At 43.2% G+C, this 23,586-nt stretch overlaps 2 protein-coding genes across 6 annotated transcripts in view; both read left to right on the top strand.

The window, feature by feature from the left end:
- Positions 1–870, top strand: part of LOC106592053 (complement C3) — a 33,735-nt gene extending 32,865 nt beyond the window's left edge. The window contains exons 44-45 of one of the 4 annotated variants that reach the window (XM_082966216.1): positions 38–185; positions 258–870. In XM_082966216.1, the coding sequence (XP_082822342.1) occupies positions 38–185 (148 nt within the window). In that variant the 3' untranslated portion in view covers positions 258–870. Of the gene's footprint in view, positions 1–37 lie in introns of all 4 variants that reach the window. The other 3 variants (XM_082966215.1, XM_082966210.1, XM_082966220.1) reach the window with 3 other exon arrangements.
- Positions 871–14,341: 13,471 nt separating this feature from the next.
- On the top strand, positions 14,342–22,552 carry LOC106564525 (platelet-derived growth factor subunit A). Of its 2 annotated transcripts, XM_045708160.2 has the most exons (7): positions 14,342–15,124; positions 15,537–15,633; positions 17,343–17,441; positions 17,764–17,951; positions 21,073–21,199; positions 21,359–21,511; positions 21,822–22,552. In XM_045708160.2, the coding sequence occupies exons 1-6, from the start codon at positions 15,059–15,061 to the stop codon at positions 21,499–21,501; spliced, it is 720 nt and encodes a 239-aa protein (XP_045564116.1). In that variant the 5' UTR covers positions 14,342–15,058; the 3' UTR covers positions 21,502–21,511; positions 21,822–22,552. The 2 variants fall into 2 exon arrangements, with proteins under 2 accessions (XP_045564116.1, XP_045564121.1); XM_045708165.2 differs by lacking the exon at positions 21,359–21,511 and having other exon boundaries at positions 14,346–15,124.
- The last annotated feature ends 1,034 nt before the right edge of the window (positions 22,553–23,586 follow it).

The following is a 23,586-nucleotide window of genomic DNA, read 5'->3' as shown; positions in this document are numbered from 1 at the left end:
TAAAGGGGTTATTTTCTCTCCTCTCTCTCTCTCTCAGTGCCACATACATGCTGGGCAAGGATACCTGGGTAGAGCGTTGGCCCACCTCCACAGAGTGTGCTAGTGATGCCAAACTCAAGGCCAGGTGCACAGAGCTGGACAACTTCAGCAAGGACCTCTCAGAGAAGGGATGTCGGTTTAAATAGCCTCACTCACTCACTCACTCACTCACTCACTCACTCACTCACTCACTCACTCACTCACTCACTCACTCACTCACTCACTCACTCACTCACTCACTCACTCACTCACACTTTGTCTATCAGCTGCCATGTAGCTTTACACCTCTGGATGCACTGGTTCAGCAGAAACTGTCACCATTTGAGCCATGCAGTTGACATATCCTGCTCTGTTGTATAATCCCCATGGTAACCATTAGATGAAAACAGACATTAGAACTAAAAAGCGTAAAAACATGACAGACTGGTGTTAAGCCTGGGTGGGTCTAGGAATGTGTTACTGGGAGCTCAGCGATTCGTCACAGCCAGGTCTACTTGAGATGGCATACAATCACAACACACACACTCACACGATGGGAAATCCCTCCGGTGGCACTCAGTGCAGTGGAATATTGTCTCACTACTGTGTAGAATGCATTAGTGTTCCTGAATGTTCCACATAGAGGGAATAACATAATAAAGAACACCAGGGAGATTCTCAGTACAAACCCTGTATTGAGTTTTGAATTATTCACAGCCTTCTCTTTCTCATGCAGTTTGATTACTTATCCATGTTGTAGATTGCAGTACTTTATTCCTCTCGTTGACACAGATTTGCATACATAATGATCAACCCATATTCTGCTCTAAGAAAATAAATGGATTTATGGTTGTGGTTGGGTTGATTGAAGTATTCTTGAGGTATTATGTTGTAAATCATGCTGCTATAGTTCTTGCACTCTCACCCACACAGGTCAGGTACTGATATCAATCACACATAGGTAGGCCAACAGTATGTAAACTAACTTCAATTAACAGAATATCAGTCTACTTTTGAAATGCTATCGCCATAGCAATGACTCATGATTTCCATGGGATTTTCTGCTGCCCCTAACGTGTGTGTGCCCTCCATAATCTAAATAGGAAGGCCTGGTAATGGGCAGCTGGTCACACAGCTGGTCACAAATGTTGGTATAGTGTGGGTAGTGTACACATACGCACACACACTGGCTTTGCGTGCGTAGTGGGTACACACAGAGTGACTTACACACAGTAGCATTTGCTCAGGGGGATATTTCACTGCTTCTGTATCAGATAATGGGATGTAGCCCTGCATTGAGAAAGGGACAGAAAAAGGCCTACAATTGAAGAGAGAGAGATACATACAATGAGAGAGAGATACATACAATGAGAGAGAGATACATACAATGAGAGAGAGATACATACAATGAGAGAGAGATACATACAATGAGAGAGAGATACATACAATGAGAGAGAGATACATACAATGAGAGAGAGATACATACAATGAGAGAGAGATGGAGAGAAATACAAAGAGATAGAGAAATACAAAGAGAGAGAGAAATACAATGGGAGAGATAAATATAATGAGAGAAATACAATGAGAGAGATGGAGAGATAAATACAATGAGAGATAAATATAATGAGAGAAATACAATGAGAGAGATGGAGAGAGAAATACAATGAGAGATAAATATAATGAGAGAAATACAATGAGAGAGATAAATATAATGAGAGATAAATACAATGAGAGAGATGGAGAGAGAAATACAATGAGAGAGAGATAAATACAATGAGAGAGATAAATATAATGAGAGAAATACAGTGAGAGATAAACACAATGAGAGAGATAAATATAATGAGAGATAAATACAATGAGAGAGATGGAGAGAGAAATACAATGAGAGAGAGATAAATACAATGAGAGAGATAAATATAATGAGAGAAATACAGTGAGAGATAAACACAATGAGAGAGAGAAATATAATGAGAGAGAAATACAATGAGAGAGATGGAGAGAGAAATACAATGAGAGAGAGAGAAATACAATGAGAGAGATAAATATAATGAGACAAATACAGTGAGAGATAAATACAATGAGAGAGAGAAATATAATGGGAGAGAAATACAATGAGAGAGATAAATATAATGGGAGAGAAATACAATGAGAGAGATAAATATAATGAGAGATAAATACAATGAGAGAGATGGAGAGAGAAATACAATGAGAGAGAGATGGAGAGAGATAAATACAATGAGATAGATAATGAGAGAGAGAAAACTAATGAGGGAGAGAGAGATGGAGAGAGATAAATACAATGAGATAAAGATAAGCAAATATGTCTCAATCCTCGGGCCAAACAGAGTTTAGTTACTGCTTAGTTACTGTAGGCTACATTAGCACGCTAACTTCCTGATCTGCTCTGATACTGGAGATCACAGAACAGCAGCTACTGTGGGACAGTGGTTACTGTGGGACAGTGGTTACTGTGGGACAGTGGCTACTGTGGGACAGTGGTTACTGTGGGACAGTGGTTACTGTGGGACAGTGGCTACTGTGGGACAGTGGTTACTGTGGGACAGTGGTTACTGTGGGACAGTGGTTTCTGTGGGACAGTGGTTACTGTGGGACAGTGGTTACTGTGGGACAGTGGTTACTGTGGGACAGTGGTTTCCTCGCCCCTTCTCCTGAAGTGTGTGCGCTTATACTCCCTGTAATGATTTTAAAAAGAATTAACTGGTGTAAGGAAACTCACACTAGTCATGCTTGCACCTTTCCAATGCTTTTAAATGCATTAGGGGGAGGGATTGAAAGCACACCTCTGGGTGAAGGGTAGAGAATCAGAACTCAGCTTCTGGGTGCAATGGCAGATTCCTCGTGTCCTCTCTCCTCGTCTCCTTCTCAAAACGGCACAGGAAAGCGTGGAGAGTGTTGGAGGACAATACCCTAGGTTCCTTCTTCTCCAATCCTTGATTTTTCCTACTGATGTGAGGAAAGTGGAACATGAGGAATTTGAGACTTACTGACAGCAGTTGTTTCGTATCTCTCTCACACACAAGAGGTAGAAGTCACACTCTCTCCTTTGTCTTGAGTTATTACCCTCATCTTAGTATTATACATGTGGTGAAACAGACATATTTGTAAATCAACATGATTTCAGAGTGAAACATTTATGTTCGATAAGAGTTTGAAATGTCAGTGTTTATAACATTTAAAATTCTGTTAGTGAGATCTTCAAGTGTATGACAAAGGAGAAGGACGAAACCCTCCAAATGAAAAGCCTTACTAAGCAGAATCCTGATAGGGATTGTTAAGGAACAAGTTGTTTTGGAGCCAAACTAGTTCACCTCTGCTTTGGCCTCTGTGTGTGTGTGTGTGTGTGTGTGTGTGTGTGTGTGTGTGTGTGTGTGTGTGTGTGTGTGTGTGTGTGTGTGTGTGTGTGTGTGTGTGTGTGTGTGTGTGTGTGTGTGTGTGTGTGTGTGTGTGTGTGTGTGTGTGTGTGTGTGTGTGTGTGTGTGTGCTGCTCGTTTAAGCCCAAAGTAAAAAGCATGGAACACTGCCTGAATTCTGACCATGTAGGCCTTAGAACATAAGCCAGCCAATCAGCGCTCCTTTCTCCTTGAGACATCACCCAGGGGAACAGATGTAGCCCAGGAAATGAAGAGGATCGGCATCATGGGTATTCGCACACAAACATTCACTCTCTCTAGTAAATCTTGAAGACGCACACACAAGACGTCACACACAACATCCTGACTTAATTTCCTGTGTTGTGACATGAAATACACAAGATGACAATCTTGAGACAGTCTCTCCTTTTTTCCAATCTCTATACTGTCCGTGCTTCTATATCATCACTTATAGGGGGCGCAGTATGTGTGTTGAAAGCATGATGGAGCCCAGAAACAGGATTTGATCTGTTATCTGGGTAGCACTGTCCGCAGTCTCCAGTGGGAAACTACAGCTGAAGTCAGAAGTTTACATACACCTTAGCCAAATAAATTTAAACTCAGTTTTTCACAATTCCTGACATTTAATCCTAATAAAAATTCCCTGTCTTAGGTCAGTTAGGATCACCACTTTATTTTAAGAATGTGAAATGTCAGAATAATAGTAGAGAGTGATTTATTTCAGCTTTTATTTCTTTCATCACATTCCCAGTGGGTCAGAAGTTTACATGCACTCAATTAGTATTTGGTAGCATTGCCTTTAAATTATTTAACTTGGGTCAAACGTTTCGGGTAGCCTTCCACAAGCTTCCCACAATAAGTTGGGTGAATTATGGCCCATTCCTCCTGACAGAGCTGGTGTAACTGAGTCAGGTTTGTAGGCCTCCTTGCTTGCACGCGCTTTTTCAGTTCTACCCACAAATTTTCTATAGGATTGAGGTCAGGGCTTTGTGATGGCCACTCCAATACCTTGACTTTGTTGTCCTTAAGCCATTTTGCCACAACTTTGGAAGTATGCTTGCAGTCAATGTCCATTTGGAAGACCCATTTGCGACCAAGCGTTAACTTCCTGACTGATGTCTTGAGATGTTGCTCCAATATATACACAATTTTCATTTCTCATGATGCGATCTATTTTGTGAAGTGCACCAGTCCCTCCTGCAGCAAAGCACCCCCACAACATGATGCTGCCACCCCCGTGCTTCACGATTGGGATGGTGTTCTTCGGCTTGCAAGCCTCTCCCTTTTCCTCCAAACATAACAATGGTCATGATGGCCAAACAGTTCTATTTTTGTTTCATCAGACCAGAGGACATTTCCCGTAGTCTGGCTTTTTTACTGCGGTTTTGGATCAGTGGCTTCTTCCTTGCTGAGCGGCCTTTCAGGTCATGTCGATATAGGACTAGTTTTACTGTGAATATAGATACTTTTGTACCTGTTTCCTCCAGTATCTTCACAAGGTCCTTTGCTGTTGTTCTGGGAATGATTTGCATATTTCACCCCAAAGTACGTTAATCTCTAGGAGACAGAACGCGTCTCCTTCCTGAGAGGTATGACGCTGCGTGGTCCCATGGTGTTTATACTTGTGTGCTATTGTTTGTACAGATGAACGTGGTACCTTCAGGCATTTGGAAATTGCTCCCAAGGATGAACCAGACTTGTGCAGGTCTACAATTTGTTTCTGAGGTCATGGCTGATTTCTTAGGATTTTCCCATGATGTCAAGCAAAGAGGCACTGAGTTTGAAGGTAGGCCTTGAAATGCATCCAATTGTACACCTCCAATTGACTCAAATGATGTCCATTAGCCTATCAGAAGCTTGTAATGCCATGACATCATTTTCTGGAATTTTCCAAGTTGTTTAAAGGCACAGTCAACTTAGTGTATGTTAACTTCTGACCCTCTGGAATTGTGATACAGTGAATTATATGTGAAATAATCTGTCTGTAAACAATTGTTGGAAAAATTACTTGTGTGGTTGAAAAATGTGTGTATGTAAACTTCCGACTTCAACTGTACATTAAGACAAGGGAAGAGCCTTAGTCAGAGCTAGGCTGCGTATTAAATGGCATACCTATTTCATAAATAGTGCACTACTTTTGACCAGAGCCCTGTGGACCCTGGGCAAAAGTAGTTCACTATAGGGAACAGAGTGCCATTTGGGGAGCAACCGTAGAGTCCACTTGATCCTCTTGTTTTCATTTCTGACTGTTGATTAATGTTGAAAGAGAAGATGTGAGATGAACGCTGATGCCCATGGCAGGTGCAGTGTGTGTGTATGAGAGAGGGTTGTCTGGGACCGACTGGGGCTGACACTGAGGGAGGGGGACTGTGGGAAAAGAACCCTGGGAGCGTGACGCCCCCAGTCATAATAACACAGTGAGGAAACAGTAATGCAAGCTCATACAGGGAGAACCAAGGCCACAGTATGTGTGTGTGAGAGAGAGATGGGAAGCATAGAACTGGAGCAGAGTTTTTAAGAAGATTAGTGTTATATCAGCTGGAATGGTATATGTTTTATTGTGTTAAGCCTGCTACTGTTTAGACATTACGCTATTACTACAGCCTTTCATCCTGCTACTGTTTAGACTATACTATACTACTACTGCCTTTCATCCTGCTACTGTTTAGACTATACTATACTACTACTGCCTTTCATCCTGCTACTGTTTAGACTATACTATACTACTACTGCCTTTCATCCTGCTACTGTTTAGACATTACGTTACTACTACAGCCTTTCATCCTGCTACTGTTTAGACTATACTATACTACTACTGCCTTTCATCCTGCTACTGTTTAGACTATACTATACTAAAACTGCCTTTCATCCTGCTACTGTTTAGACTATACTATACTACTACTACTGCCTTTCATCCTGCTACTGTTTAGACATTACGCTACTACTACTGCCTTTCATCCTGCTACTGTTTAGACTATACTATACTACTACAGCCTTTCATCCTGCTACTGTTTAGACATTACGCTACTACTACAGCCTTTCATCCTGCTACTGTTTAGACTATACTATACTACTACTGCCTTTCATCCTGCTACTGTTTAGACAGTACTATACTACTACAGCCTTTCATCCTGCTACTGTTTAGACTATACTATACTACTACTGCCTTTCATCCTGCTACTGTTTAGACTATACTATACTAAAACTGCCTTTCATCCTGCTACTGTTTAGACTATAGTATACTGAAACTGCCTTTCATCCTGCTACTGTTTAGATATTACACTCCTACAGCAGACTTTCAGCCTGCTACCGTTTAGACTATACTACCACAGCCTTGCTGCCTGCTACTGTTTAGACATTACGCAAATATTACTGCCTTTCATCCTGCTACTGTTTAGATATTACTATGCTACTGCAGCCTTTCATCCTGCTACTATTTAGACTATACCACTAAAGCCTTTCATCCTGCACTGTTTAGGCATTACTATAATACTGCAGCCTTTCATCCTGCACTGTTTAGGCATTACTATAATACTGCAGCCTTTCATCCTGCTACTGTTTAGATATTACACTCCTACAGCAGACTTTCAGCCTGCTACCGTTTAGACTATACTACTACAGCCTTTTAGCTTGCTACTGTTTAGACATTACGCAAATATTACTGATTTTTAAACAACAACACAGAGTTACACATGGAATAAACAAGCGTACAGTAAATAACACAATAGAAGAAAAAAAAGAAAGTCTATATACAGTGTGTGCAATTTGGGTAGGTGGCTGTTTGTGTTCGACTCGAGATAAGCTTGACTTTGCCAATGTCAAGGCCATAACACACTTGTCTTGAGTTTTATCTTAGTGTATGAGTGTTTTGACTCATAGGAGGCTGGTGGGAGGAACTATAGGAGGACGGGCTCATTGTAGTGGCTGGAATAAAATCAATTGGAAAGGTACCAAACACATCAAACACAACATGTTTGACTCCGTTCCATGAATTTCATTCCAACCATTACAATGAGCCGTCCTCCTAAAGCTCATCCCACCAGCCTTCTCTGTATGACTAATTCCACACACACTACCTATCTGCAGTTCATCAATTATAGTCAACATCTCAAGGTAAACCTTTAATCATTAGTTAGCGACATCAGATGTTTTAATATTGCACATAAAGGACTAACTAACTCCCGTGCATCCAAGTTAGAGAAAAACACATGCCAACATCATTTTGTAATTGCCCTAAAGGTACAAATAAAGTTATTTTAAATGAATTGACTTCACTCATACTGCACCGTCTAAGTGTGTACTTCCTCTAAACACACTTGATTTATCCTTTTCTTTGATAAAGCCAAGTAACATCATGCCAAACAAACACACTTGATGGTCAAGCTGTGCCAGGCAGATGAACAGATTCAACATAACATCATAGTGAAGGAGAACTCTGTTGGCATCTAGTGCTTTTCTCTTCTGTCATCATTATCATCCACTCTCATTCAAGTTCACTTTCTGTCTCGCTTAGACTTGTACAGTCTGTGTAGGCTCAGTAGTGTGTGTGTGTGTTATTCAGTGTGTGTGTGTCTCTTATAACTTTGAATGAGTTCTCAGAAGAGATACTATGCATAAATGCGGCATTGGAGAAATACGATGCTGCCAGGTTTCAAGTCCCAACACATGGCTGTTTCTGGTTCTCTGTTTTCCACCATCACCTGCTAGACAGTTGGCCTGTGTACAGCAATAATAACTGTTTCAGTAACACAGACACACAAGCATGTACACACGCACACCCTTAAACACCTGCCATGACAAAGTTTGCTACCCCGAGTGCCTTGTTTGATCCTACATTAAAGGTGTAAGAGTGTGTGGTGTGTGTGTGTGTGTGTGTGTGTGTGTGTGTGTGTGGTGTGTGTGTGTGTGTGTGTGTGTGTGTGTGTGTGTGTGTGTGTGTGTGTGTGTGTGTGTGTGTGTGTGTGTGTGTGTGTGTGTGGTTATGACAGACAGCCCCCTCTCCTTTATGGACCAATCATCACATGTTCCATAGGTATCCCTCACCTTTCCATTGGACAGTACCAGCTGTGTAACTCCACTACAGGCGTGTTGGAGTAGTATGGTAAACCGTTGGCAAGGTTGGTTGAAAGGTCATTGTATTGTCATGACAATCTGTGAAAGCCAGCTCCTCTGTTTGTAACCCTGTTGTCTGGAACACACACACATATACACACACACACACACACACAGACACACACACACACACACACACACACACACACACACACACACACACACACACACACACACACACACACACACACACCTTTCTCTCTCTCTATTGCTCTCTCTTTCTGCTGCATTAACAAGATTAAGAGAGGACAATTAGCAAACCACTCACAACCACTTGTATCACTCTGGGAAAGAACGACAGAAATCTCCCTCTCTCCTCTTCCAAAAGAAGGGATTTCCTCTGGTCTTGAGTTGTGAAGTGAAGGCTTTAAGTGTCTCATCTGATGTGCTAATGTTGGCCCTAGTAACAATGGTCTAGTGTATAGAGGGAGTTTATTTTGGGGGTCTGGTTAATGGGGGGAAGTGGAAGGTATTGTTCCCTGTGTGTGTGAGTGTGTGCGCCTGTGCGTGCGTATCAGACTAAGGTCTTTTGTGTCTGTGTTTCAAATAGCACCCTATTCCCTATATAGTGCAGTACTTTTGGTCAGGGCCCTATCAAACGTAGTGTACTATATAGGGAATAGAGTGCAATTTGGCAAGCAGCCTGTGTCAAGTTCCGGACACACTGGTAGAGAGGTGACATCATTGTCACTAGTTGCTGCCCAGATACAGAGGCTTGAAGGAGGAAGCATCGTATTATCGCCAAATTAGGTGACAATAGATTTGTGGATGTGTGTGTGTGTGCATCAGTGCAAGCAGGCATTTGTGTGTGTTGGTGGGGTTGACTTACACACACCGATTAATCAATTCAAAACAGAATGATCTCTCTCATAGCCTCTCAGTTAGACTAAAAGAAAGGCTCTGGAAAAACAGAGACAGCAACTCTCATCGAAGCCAACAATGTAAAGGACGACATGACTGTTTAATCCAAATGTTCCAACGTTTTTCACACTTTGTAATCATATTCCAAAACAGCTGCCAGCTGTAAGCAACTGCATCATACAACGTGTGTGTGTGTGTGTGTGTGTGTGTGTGTGTGTGTGTGTGTGTGTGTGTGTGTGTGTGTGTGTGTGTGTGTGTGTGTGTGTGTGTGTGTGTGTGTGTGTGTGTGTGTGTGTGTGTGTGTGTTTTACATAAACTCAACCTCAGCCCCAGCTGTGTACAGTAATGTCAGTCGTCAACCTGACTACAAGTCAGTAATGGAAAAGGGAGTGACTAGTTAGTATCAAAATAGGGGGACAGGAAGAGGAAGAGGGACTGAAAGAGGGATGTCAGCCTTGGTGCTGCAGCTGGTTGATTTGAGAGGCATTGTGAGGGTGTGAAAAAAGGACAGCGAGACAGAGACAGAGAGATAGACAGGGAAAGAGAGACAGAGTAAGACAAAGGCAGAGAGAGAGAGACAGAGACAGAGCGATAGAGACAGGGAAAGAGAGAGAGAGATGAAGGCCGAGAGAGAGAGACAGAGACAGAGCGATAGAGACAGGGAAAGAGAGAGAGAGATGAAGGCCGAGAGAGAGAGACAGAGACAGAGCAATAGAGACAGGGAAAGAGAGAGAGAGATGAAGGCCGAGAGAGAGAGACAGAGACAGAGCAATAGAGACAGGGAAAGAGAGAGAGAGATGAAGGCCGAGAGAGAGAGACAGAGCAATAGAGACAGGGAAAGAGAGAGTGAGACGAAGGCAGAGAGAGAGAGACAGAGCAATAGAGACAGGGAAAGAGAAAGAGTGAGACGAAGGCAGAGAGAGAGAGACAGAGCAATAGAGACAGGGAAAGAGAGAGTGAGACGAAGGCAGAGAGAGAGAGAGACAGAGCAATAGAGACAGGGAAAGAGAGAGTGAGACGAAGGCAGAGAGAGAGAGACAGAGCAATAGAGACAGGGAAAGAGAGACCGAGTGAAATGAAGGCAGAGAGAAACAGTTGATTGAGAAAGATCTGTGAATAATCTGTGAATCCAGAAGCAACCACGACCAGGTTCAGTGACATGCTGGTATATAGACCCTTAGATGTGGCCAGAGGAGGTTTACACATAGAGAAATAAAGTAGAGTGTTCTAGTCATGTCCCAAATGGCACCCTGCTCCCAATACAGTGCACTAGTTTTGACCAGGCCCCAGAGAGATCTGGTCAAAAGTATTTCACTATAGTAGGGAATGGGGTTCCATTTTGGATGCACATTGGATCTTTGTCTTAACCATCTGAAAACAAAGAACAGATTATAGAAGAAGAGGAAACACGTACACAAGAGAAGTAGGCTCTCCTCAGATATGATGATGAGATGATATAGCAACAGCTGTGGCTCTACTGTTTAACTTACATGTGAAATGTTTTGTCTTAGCAGGACTGATAAGGAATATGACATTCCATCTTTTGGTGCATTCTTCTGTTTTGATGCTTATGTGATACTCAAACAGGTAATGCATGAAATCTCATCTCCACAGGAAAAAGACAATAATCTTGTTCCGACCTATTGCTTAGGATGCTGCTTTAGATGTGGGTAAAAGCGTATGGTGCGGGAGCATATTTCCATGCATGTGTGTGACTTTTTGGTAGCAGCAGAGGGACTCTGTTTCCCAAATTCAAAGAGAATCCACCAAACCTCTCTCAAGCCTATGCTTAAACAGATGGGGCCACTGCATTAACTAACCATACAGGTAAACCAAACACTAGCATATTCAAGATGTTATCCAGGATAAGTCTTCTGTTGGCCGCTTCCCAAACATTCATGCAGTCACACAATAGTTTTTGGGAGGTGGCCAACCATGGGATTACCCCGGGTTTAATGGTTGAAATCGTGAAATCCATTCTGACTGACTTTTTTGGTATGTGTTATGTGAATGTGTAGAGGGGAAACTAAAATCAGACCTGGATTAAAATACTATCTAAAATAATTTAAAATACTTTATCTGGGATTGATTGAGCTTGACTGTCACTACAAAACTAATAGAATAGTCACAAAAATGCAATCGTCGCCCATCCAGCACTCCAGGCAAACTACAGATGTAGGATCTTAATTTGATCACTCTTGTGTTGCTGAGAATTTTCCTGCACAGCAGGAAATGCAAACTTGTAGTGTATTCAAGGTTTAAGAATGCTTCTAAAGTTTGTCATTTCCACTTTAGTGTCAGACTTGGGTTTGCCCCAACAAAAAAGTATCAAACCCTACAAAAACTGTCCATTAATTATAATCCACATTTCGTGCTGCTGCAGTATTATTTTAGCAAACTGGCTCAAATTAAAATCCTATATCTGTAGAGCAAATGTTAAAAGTATATGAAAAGATTTCAAATAGAAATCAATCCCAGGTCTGACACATATGGAGGGTTATTTCATTATGCACTATGCATAGGGTTTTGAATAGAATTAGGTATTAGGTACTTTAATCCACACCCTGCTTGTAAAACTCTCATCCCTCCACAGATAAAATTTAACTAGCAACTGGATTCAATCCGTATCGTGAAAGTATCATTGTAAATCTGCGTACATTTTTCAAAGTAATTTACAATTGAGCCGATATATGCAGTGTTTACCGTGAATGCAGTCTCCGCAGACACTGGAACATTGCCTGTAAATTTAAATGGAGCTATAACGCAGATTTTCCACGATACTTCTGCGATACGGATTGAATCCAGACCTATTTCTCCCTCTCTTTTCTCTCTCATGCACATTCCCTCTCTGTGTCTCTCCATATCTCAATTTGTCTCTGTTTCTCTATTTTACTGTGTCTATCCTGTTGTCTGGGTCTAAACTTTTGGGAAACTTCTAGCCTCTCTGTCGGCATGACAACATGCATGCTACTGCCCCTACCATAGCAGGAGGCATGTCCCACTTCTATCCCACAGAGGAAGTGAGAGAGAAGAGAGAGAGAGAGAGGGATACAGAGAGGTTAAGGGTCCAGATTATTGCCTTTTGGCATCACTCTCTCCGGGTCCAAGGATGTCACAGTGGAATGTTCTGGATCGGTTCGGTTCTAACCCAGTTGTTTCCCTAATTCGGACCCCTGTGCTGTAAGTCAGTGTGTGTGTACACATGTGCACTTGCATGTGTGTCTGGCGCCTTGCAGGAGTTAAGTACACCAGACCAGAGCAGCCCAAAGCAAAGCCCTTCAGGGTTGATGGAGGGAGAGACAGAGTCACTGAGCCTGTGTCTGGCTAAATAGGTCTTAATTGGCAACAAACCTTGTTTCTCTTCCTCCTTCCCTCCTCAATTTGTCCCTCCTCCTTGGCCCCTTTACCCCTTCATTCTTCTTCCTCCTCTCCCCATCTCCTTCACCTCCTTTTCCTCAATGTTCACCTCTCCCTCCTCCTCATCACCACTACTATAGGCTGTCAATGTCTGCATTTGTAGCTAGAATGGTGGCTGCTCTAGTGTTGAGAGAGAGAGACTGGGTCCAGTGGGCACAAAGTTCCTAACTATCTCAGCTGTGACACCGTGTCTGGTCACAAGGCACATAGTCAATGTGTGTGTAGGTCCGTGTGAACACGTCTGTTTTGTATGAAGTGTTGTTTTTAGCTCCAGCACACCGTGTCCCCCCTACCTCTGATCCTGCCATCCCTGTCGCTCTCTCACTCCTTTATCATGGAGGTCAGTTGTGTCTACGGTCTGGCCACTTATTAATGAAGTTAATTAAACACCAATTAAAAACGGACAGCCATCTGTGGCTGACCTGGAAGGGAGGGAGAGGGGTGGAGGAAGGAATGGAGGGGGGGGGGGGAAGAGGTGTGAGGGACTTGAGGTGTGAACAGATGGAAGGAGGGAGGGTTGGAGGTGGTGGAGGTGCGAGGGGGCTGGAGAAGGAGGGAATTGAAGGAAGGGTGTAAGAGAGGGAAGAGAGAGAGGTGGAAAGCCTCCAGGGACTTTATAGGTTATAAATACCCTAAACGACTCAACCATGGGTTTGTACTTTGTTATAAATTAGCTCAGTCCCTTAAAATGTAATGACTAGTGCTTTAGAAGGGATCAAATGTCAATGTGTTAACTAGTAACCTGCCATTGTGTGGTAAAAAAAACAGGGCATTTAGGGACAGTTACAGGATATGATGTTTATAGAGAACAGCAACATCCTCATCACCTTCATCATCACTGTCATCATCAGCATCATTATCATCATCACCACTATCACCATCAAAATCAAATCAAATGTTGTTTGTCACATGCGCCGAATACACCAGGTGTAGACCTTACAGTGAAATGCTTACTTACAAGCCCCTAACCAACAATGCAGTTTTAAGAAAATCCCCCCAAAAAGTAAGTGATAAGAATAACAAACAATTAAAGAGCAACAGTAAATTACAATAGTGGGGCTCTATACAGAGGGTACCTGTCAATGTGCCAATGTGCGGGGTCACCGGTGTCGAGGTAATTGAGGTAATATGTACATGTAGGTGGAGTTATTAAAGTGGCTATGCATAGATAATAACAGGGGGGATGCAAATAGTCTGGGTAGCCATTTGATTAGCTGTTCAGGAGTCTTATGGCTTGGGGGTACCATCATCAAGAACATCATCATCATCACCACCATCATCACCACCATCATCATCATCATCATCATCATCATCATCATCATCACTATAATTGCATTGATCTGCAACGCACCTGAATTTGACCAATGATGCATGAAAGAAGTCTGGTGCGTTGAATGGACTGATGTGACAGTCAAAAGCCAATGGTGTTCTTTATGGCCGATCTATCCATCTGTAGTTACAGAGCACACACCCGGAGAGCGGAGCGGAGTTGCAGCGTGACCGCGCCCCGCCAGCCCCCAGCAGCGCAGTAACTATATCATATGACTCAAAGCGTTCCGACTTCATTCACCACGGAGATCACAGTCTACAGCGGACCCGCTTTGAAGGGATCTAATAGGCTACAAAAACCGTTTGATAACAACAACCAGGACATGCGGACGGCTTGACATTATTTTTGACCTATTCTCCATTTGCTGATATAAACAGGACATAAAGTTTATATTTTTGGAAGTCTCCCATAAATGTATGGATAGTGGAATATTATATTCTCAGAGAATTGTATCAACATGCATAAAGGATTAAAACACTAAAATGTGTCACAACGAGACGTCTTCACTTCAAGTGGATTATAGCCTAATCGATAAAATGATTACATTTCTCAATTCTGGAAGTTCTTCTAAGCATAGATAGCTCTTGTCTCAGGTGCCGTAACTCCGACCCATCTCCTGCGCCTGTGTTGCTTCTGTGGCCAAAAGCGGAGTAGGAAACCCAACTGACTTCAATAAACGTCAGTCTTAATAAATGTAAACCTAAATGAACACCCAATAAAGTCACACTGTTAGCCTCGCCATGTTGCCTATAATAGCTAAATAATTCGGACTACCGGCTGTAGAGTCGTGGAGGTAGCGGTTCCACCCGAGGGATGGTACTGGATTCCCGTGGTTTGGGAGCGACGCCTCAGCTCCTGGTTCTGGAACGGTGTTGGTGGAACTACTGGAACTTTCTCTCGTTCTGGAGCCCAAAGGACCTGAAGGGAGATGAGAGCCGCTTTTCTGAGCTTCCTCCTCGCCTGCTTATTGTGCCTGTTACGCACCGCCGCTGAGGTAAAGGACTTTTATACGAGTTTTGGTTTGTACGCTCTGTAGGGGCCAAATCTGTTCAAATTGTGCCGTTTTTAGTGCAACGCTTACTTCGTTGGCAGGTGCATTGTTCGTTCGTTCATGCTCCACTTATGCATAATTATGCACAAAACTCCAGAGTAGCGTTGCAGTAACTCCGTCCAAAAATGTCATGACAATAGGGGGAATCTATGGCTTCTCAGCAACAAGCGCAAACTAAGTGTGCATTATACCATCTCCTTAATTGTGCACATATTTGTGCTTAAAACACTTATTCAGCGCTACATAGTCACGCTCATACCACTGCTATAGCCGCGCTATCCATTACGGTACAATAACGTCTGTGTCGGTAATGAAGTGCTGTTATTTTCATTTCAATGTTTTCCTTTTCTTGTAGGAGGCCCCACTCCCCCGGGAGCTGTTGGAGCGGCTGTCCCGCAGTGAGATCCGCAGCATCAGCGACCTCCAGCGGCTCCTGGAGCTAGACCTGGATGGTAGGCCTAAAGCCTCTTAAATCAGTCTTCATTCAATAGCTTTATTACACAGCCTAGGGCTAGGCTTCAGTAAAGACACTGAACTGAGCTCAACACAACATGCCAGAAGTAGCCTACAAGGTTTTGGATAGAACCAAAACGGGTTCTATTGCTTGCTTTATATGTGGCACCCCTAAATGTTCTATATAGAACCCTCTTATAGGGTTGGTTGATCAGAACCCCATGGGTTCTTATTCACTGAGCCAACATTTTTTCTATATAGAACCTTAAGGGGTGCCATATATGAAGCAAGCATAGAACACTTTTTGGTTCTATCCAGAACCGTTTTTTCTAAGTGTGTACCCTTTAAAGGTAGGAGGAGAGAGGTGTAAAGAGGTGCTATGGCTGTGTCTTGTTTGTGATAGGCTGTTAGCCTGTGGGCAACTTGGACAGGTTTGTCTGCCACATAAGAGATGTTGAATTAGACAAATTACTTCCTGCAGCTTAGAGGGAGAGAGTGGATGAATCTCCATTGGATGTTGCCCCGGCCATGAGCACGCCCCTCTCGGGCGGGAACTAAAAGGCGTCTCACCAGCTTCTGCTCGGTGTTAGTGGGAGTTGTCTCTGTCCCGCTGCCCGCGGCACTAGGGCGGACAGCCACCATGAACCTGGTGACTGCTGCTTGTGTCAAAACTTTTGATCTGTTTCACACTTTTTATTCCACGTGAAATGAACTTTAGGAAAACTGAACACGTAACTGGAGTCTGGTCGAATAAGGGGGAAGGTGTGGACAAGGGCTTGAAACATACCCTAATGAAACGTTTCAAGCCATTCATTGTTAGGCTACTTAGTAACCGCTCTCCATCCTACAAGTTCTTATCATTTTTCATTTGGTCTTGACTACACCCCACCATTCATTCTGGCATTATTGAGATGCAAATAGGCCTGTCTGCTACTCAGCTGTCTCCTCGGTGCTGGGGGGTCAAGTGGATGTAGGCTTTATGCTGCTGTCATACTGTCCATTATTTGTGGAGCAGCAATGTAAGGCTGAATGAAACACACACACACACACACACACACACACACACACACACACACACACACACACACACACACACACACACACACACACACACACACACACACACACACACACACACACACACACACACACACACACACACACTGAGGGCTGAATGGCTGCTGTTTTGGTATGTATAATTCATGGTGAAATTCCTGAGTGTCAGGAGGAAGGAGCTAGGAGGCTTTGTGTTGGTCAAGACATACAGCAAGCACTTAAGTTCCTGCACGTAAGTGCAGTCACGCACACACACTTGCAAGGAACACACACACACACACAGACACACACAATCATACACACACCCTCTACAGTCTACACTCTCTGTGGGGTCAGTACTTGGGTAGCAAAAATATATACTTTAAGAGAGAGACCCCAAACAGGTCAATATCGAGCTGAAAGATCAAACAAGGTCATTTTGAAGTGAAAGGTTCTTTACACACACCCGACTAACAACCAGAGCTGTTAGATTGGATAGCAGAAGGCGTATGGTTGTCATGGTGACGATAAGGGATTGTTCATTTACAGAGGGGACACAGTTATTTTGAGCTTTTCTGAGTTCAAGCTTCTCTCTCCATTCAGTGTTGCTCTGCTTCTGAATGGCCCAGCTAGTGTAGGGATAACATGAGATTGATGTTGTTGTGGTCAACAGAGAATGAGGTGATAGAGGAGAACAAACAGAGGTACCACAACAAGGCCTACTCACAGCTGGAGAGCTCTCAGACACACTCCAGGCACAAGAGGAGCATCGGTAAGTGTGTGTGTCTTTGTAGTTGTGTTCATGCATACCTGTGGAATTTGTGTGTGTGAGAGAGAGTGAGAGAGAGAGAGAGAGAGAGAGAGTGTGTGTGTCTGTCTGAGTATTTGCCTCTTTCTGTCTATATCCCATCTACTGTCCATCTACGTCTACGTGTGTGTCTCTGTGTCTCTGCGCGTGTGTCTCTGTGTCTCTGCGTGTGTATGTCTCTGTGTGTGTGTGTGTCTCTGTGTGTGTGTAAGTATACACCAACACTACCTTCTCTCTATGCTGTCATGTTTCACCTTTAACCTCTCCCCCTCCCCTTTGACCCCAGAGGAGGCGTTACCCGCGGTGTGTAAGACTCGTACGGTGATCTACGAGATCCCTCGGAGCCAGGTGGATTCCACCTCCGCTAACTTCATCATCTGGCCTCCCTGTGTAGAGGTGAAGAGATGTACCGGATGCTGCAACACCAGCAACATGCACTGCCTGCCCTCCCGCAAGCACCACCGCACTGTCAAGGTAGGAGAGAGCTACACGTTCTCTGAACACACACACACACACACACACACACACACACACACACACACACACACACACACACACACACACACACACACACACACACACACACACACACACACACACACACACACACACACACACACACACACACACACACAAACACAGCAACTCAACCATTCAACCCCTTTCTACTAGTCCAGCTCCCCTTAGCTAGGTCTCCCTGGCTAGGTCTGTGCCTGTGTGCATGTGTGCGTGTGTGTACAGTACCAGTCATTGTAGAATAATAGTGAAATAACACATATGGAATCATGTAGTAACCAAAGTGTTAAACAAATCAAAATATATTTTATATTTGAGATTCTTCAAGTTGCCACCCTTTGCCTTGATGACAGCTTTGCTCACTCTTGGCATTCTCTCAACCAGCTTCACCTGGAAGATAATAAAAATAAAGAAAAACACTTGAATGAGTAGGTGTGTCCAAACTTTTGTCTGGTACTGTGTGTGTGTGTGTGTGGTGTGTGTGTGTGTGTGTGTGTGTGTGTGTGTGTGTGTGTGTGTGTGTGTGTGTGTGTGTGTGTGTGTGTGTGTGTGTGTGTGTGTGTGTGTGTGTGTGTGTGTGTGTGTGTGTGTGTGTGTGTGCGTGTGTGTATGCGTGTGTGTGTGCCAGGCCAGGAGACTCCCTCGCGACCGCAGGAACATAATCATTTGTATTTAAACTCTGCCAGGGCTGGCACATAATAGCAAGTAAACCCTGCCATCTTAAACCCACACACACTGCCAACTGGAAGCTCTGCTCAGTGTGTGTGTGTGAGAGAGAGAGAGAGAGAGAGAGGATGGAGAAAGAAAAATAGTGAGACGGTGTGTGTGTGTGTTCATGCGCTAAGGATTTCCAGCCAGTTTAGCATGGTCTGAGCCGAGGAGGATAGTGGGTGTGTTGATGATCTCAGTGCTTCAGTGTATTCACTACGGGGGTTATTTTGTTTTCCCCACTCCCTGTTTTCCTCTGAGTGAATGGCTTCTCAGTCCTCTGTCTATTAAAAGACTAAAGATGCTGTCTGTCTGGCTTAGCTGTTCCTCAGACAGTTCACACAGAGGAAGAAGTTGTGATTTCTGGGTGCTGAGGTAGTCCCTCCTTGTTTAGGTAAATGCTATTATGTTTAGTTCCTAATGAATACAATCTGAGCTGAACTGATCTGGCTGAGGCAGCGCTATCTGTTGTAGACCTCAGATAGAGATCATATGCAGAAATAGAGGGTCAAAGGTCATAGAGACATCCCTGCAAATAAGAGCCATAACTATTGGAGGAAATCTAACTGTGCTTAAATGTACAGAAAGAGAGTGAGAAAGAGAGAAGCAGTGTTTTTGAAGGGGTAAGGGATGGTTTGATAGAGAGAGCAGAGGAATGAGAGGAATGGACAGATGAGGAGAGAAGGGAGGGATAGATAGAGCAGAGGGATGAGAGGAATGGACAGATGAGGAGAAAAGGGAGGGATAGAGAGAGCAGAGGGATGAGAGGAATGGACAGATGAGGAGAGAAGGGAGGGATAGAGAGAGCAGAGGGATGAGAGGAATGGACAGATGAGGAGAGAAGGGAGGGATAGATAGAGCAGAGGGATGAGAGGAATGGACAGATGAGGAGCGAAGGGAGGGTGCAGATTTGATCCCCTTTTGATACTCAATATTAGATGAAAGGGTCTCTCTCTCTCTTTCATTCTTTTTCCTTTTCTTCATTCTTTCATTCTTTCTTTCTTTCTCTTTGTCTTTGACAGAGAGGAAATCAAAAGATAAGTCTCCCGTATATCCTGAGATTCAACTACAGAGACAGGACTATGGAGAGGAAACACACACACGTACACGCGTATGCACAGACACACACACACGCACGCGCACACACGTACACGCGCCTTCGAGGGTGTGTGAATGTGTGTGTGCACGTGCATGCTAGCTTGCCCGTCTCTGCTCTTCCAGAAACCATTCACCAGTACCAGAACAGCGGACCGTTGTTTTTCAATGGCTCATACTGGTCTTGACTCTGTGTATTAATCTCCCATGGTTTCTCTGTGTCCACTGTCTGTTTCCCTCCATTCCAGTTTCCACTGGTGGGACAGAGACAAAGGTTCCATTGTTATGTCTGACTTTATGATGACTTTCTGGGGAAATAACAGCTAGAAGGTCATAATCATATTAATATGACCTGGTGGTTTACTGAGAGCCCAAACACACCTCGTGTTACACACCTTTGAGTTGACTCGTGTCTTATTCCCTGTATTTCATTTGACAGGAAGGAAACTGAGAAACTCCCTCAGGCTGCATCTCAATAGCCTACAATGGGTTCTTCTCCATGTCTCCTCCCTTTCACATACAGATGTAGCATCTTAATTTGAGCCAGTTTGCTACAGCAGGAAAATAATCAGTCAGCAACAGGAAATGTGAATTATTATGTGGATTATAGTTCATGGACATTTTATGTAGGGGTTGATACATTTTTCCTAAGGAAAAATCAAGCCTGACATTTTAAAGTGGAAATTACAAACTTTAGAAGCCTTTTTAAATTCTCAGCAACAAAAGAGTGATCAAATTCAGAGCCTACATCTGTACACTGCCCTGTAAAAGGGAAAGTAAGTAGCATGGCATCTGTCCAGTTGTTTCCTATCAGTGCAGAATCAGATGAAGGAAATTACACAAGGAGAAAAAGCCTTAATTACAACATGGAGAGGGAGCGTCTCCAGTCCATACCATTGAGATGCCTTACCTCACCTGAACCTCTGTACCAATAACAGTGTTACTGTCTCGGCTGTGCTCTTCTGGTTCATGTTGTAACATAGCAGCACCTTTCGGTGTGTGGGTGTGTGTGCGCGTGCGTGTGTGTTGTCTTTGTGTATGTTCAGACTTGAAAGAGAAGAGAGGCTTGTACAATCAGTCCTGAAGCTCAAGCAGGCTTGGCTCACTTTTTGAGAGAACACTAATGTGTGTGTGCTTGCTTACGTGTGTGTGTGTGTGTGTGTGTGTTAGTGTACGAGGGGTGTGTGTGTGTGTCATGTTTTTGTATCCTTCCATTACCTCGAAAAGAGGAGATTCTCCAGAACTCATTCTGATCTCTTTCTCCATCCCTCTCCAGGTGGCTAAGGTGGAGTATGTGAGGAGGCGTCCTAAACTAAAGGAGGTGCTGGTGCGGCTGGAGGAGCACCTTGAGTGTATATGCACCTCCAAACGACACATCAAGGAACTCTACGATACAGACAATGGTAAATATCTTACTATACTCTACTGCGTACAGCGTGTGCTTCAGCTCCTGTCTGAGAGTGTCTCTCTACACGGATATAAACTGAGAACAGTTGAGGAATTGAAATGGTTCTCTCTCAGGGTATTCCACTCCTTTTTTCATTCCCCTTTTTTCTTTATAGATCCTCCTCTTCCCCCTCCTCCCCCTTCATTCACAGGACCCAGTAGGACCAAGGGTAAAGGGAGGAAACGTAAAAAGCTCAAAAACCTCAAAGAATTTCTCATACTTTTGTCGGGCATGTGGAAAAACATGAGTGTTTATTAGTGTCATTACGGTAGGCATTAGCACTACAGCCAATCAATGATCTGGGTTTAAACGCCAATCATGGGAATCGCCAATCAGAGAGCAGTATCAATCGAACAGGAAGAGGGGGTGAAATTAGGAAGTGGTTTTAATTGGTGACTGGTGCCTTGGCTGATTACATTGGGTATGGAGGTTGTATTTGGTGGTGAAAGATGGGGGTGCTAAAGATTCATTGTTTTAAGTGGTGAACATTTGACATTACGTTATTTTGTTGGGGGGATGACTTGTATTGTCTGATTGGCTAAGCTAACGTTTGGTACCTATTTCTCTTCTCCCATCAGGTGTAAGGTGAAGAAAGATGGATGGAAGAGAGAAGAGTGAAAGAGAGGAAGAGGGACGAGAACATCTTTTCAACAGAAACTTTCATGTTTCTCAGACTGAGATATGAACAGCCATGTTGTGCGTGATGGCAACAAGAGAAGTGGGCAGAGGACAGAGAACATATTCTATATATGTTATATTCTATATCTTCCCACAAGACGAACGTTCAAAAATAAATAATTTTGATAACGTCAAAATATTGCCAGAATCGGGAATGATGTTTCTGGAAGATGCAAATAAGAACTTCGATATTAGGAGTGGGTGTGGCTTCAATTTGATGATTGACAGGTGTCAAATAATGTGACTACGCCAACTGGGACAAGAAGAGAGGTAGATGATTGGATACTGGAGGACTATGGGAGTTATAGTCTTTATATAAAGGACTTCTGACTACAAGACTACTCCCATCATTTTGGATTACAAGCGGTTTGGAATCCTCCCAATCATTTCAGATGCTTCTGGATTTTTCCATCGGATTCCGAGGACAGTGACTGGGATTATGTTTTGTACTCTCCTTCTGGAACGGAAGGAAGTCACCTACATGATGTATATCCTCTTATTTTTTATAACCCTGGTTTTCTATTACTGACTGACTTCTTGATTCGTTTCTGGTATGTTATTCACATAAAGGAAGGTTTAAAACAACTGCTACATCAGTTACAAGTTACTAATAAAGTATTTATAATGTCAATATGTTACAATGTCTTTAGTTTTTGCCTGTTTTTGCCAGAGAGAGAGAGAGAGAGAGAGAGAGAGAGAGAGAGAGAGAGAGAGAGAGAGAGAGAGAGAGAGAGAGAGAGTGTGTGTGTGTGTGTATATAACCCCAGATATTAACATGAACTTTATTGAGAGAGAGGGAGAAAACTTAGTACACCTTAACGGGTCACCTCTTATGACTCATTCACTTTGAACATGTGACACACTGCTAATGCCAAAGCAACTCTCAGGTTATAGAGCAGGGCCTGTATTCTAAAGCCTCTCAGAGTAAGAGTGCTGATCTAGGATCAGGTTCCACCTGTCCATTGTAATCTTATTCATTATGATCTAACAGGCTACACTGATCCTAGATCAGCAATCTTTTCTGAGACACTTTGTCAATACAGGCCCAGGTAAGGGTTTTACTAAGAACACTTAATAAATGAATAAGATAATGGTATTATTGTACTGTCTCAGTAAGGGATAAGATACTGTGTTCAGGAAAATAGTAAAAAGTCAATGTTGTTGAAAATGATATTCTATTCCGGTATTATTATCCTGTAACCTTTCAAAGAAACCCAGAAGCTGACTTAGTTTCAACATATAAATCACTTCAAAGTTCTCACAGAAAGGAAATTACTTTGATAATACAGTATTCGTGTAAAACGTGCAGTTTTACATCTTAATCAGTGATACCTTAGTTGAAATGGTAATATGGCATCTCTTTAGTTCCCACAATCCACCAGTGTTATAAGACGCCATGGACGGACAGTACCGGCTCCATTGGTTTAGCAAGACTTTTATTTAGTGAATAAACCAGTGAAATAGAGGAAGAATTGTGGCCTTTGGGGTTTCTCAAAATGATATTTACCCTCTCTGCCAAACCATAATCCTTTTCCAAACCCAAACTACAGGCCAAAATGCAACCCTCGGAGCCAGAAGCTAGCCTTTCTCTCGCTCTGTCTCTGTGTTATTATGACGTTACAGTCTATGTTGGCGGTTACACGGTACTCACTCCCAGTCAAACTC

This window comes from Salmo salar, chromosome 02, assembly GCF_965601325.2.
Source record: "Salmo salar chromosome 02, fSalSal1, whole genome shotgun sequence".
Taxonomy (NCBI): Eukaryota; Metazoa; Chordata; class Actinopteri; order Salmoniformes; family Salmonidae; genus Salmo; species Salmo salar.
The sequence above is the reverse complement of the archived record's forward strand: the minus strand, read 5'-3'. Positions and strand labels throughout refer to the sequence as shown.

Bases quoted from the DNA above. Each gene is read 5' to 3' on its own strand.
- LOC106564525 (XM_045708160.2), top strand. From the start codon at position 15,059: ATGAGAGCCGCTTTTCTGAGCTTCCTCCTCGCCTGCTTATTGTGCCTG. The intron at 15,125-15,536 runs GTAAAGGACTTT...CTTTTCTTGTAG, and splicing joins TGTTACGCACCGCCGCTGAG to GAGGCCCCACTCCCCCGGGA. The intron at 15,634-17,342 runs GTAGGCCTAAAG...TGTGGTCAACAG, and splicing joins CCTGGAGCTAGACCTGGATG to AGAATGAGGTGATAGAGGAG.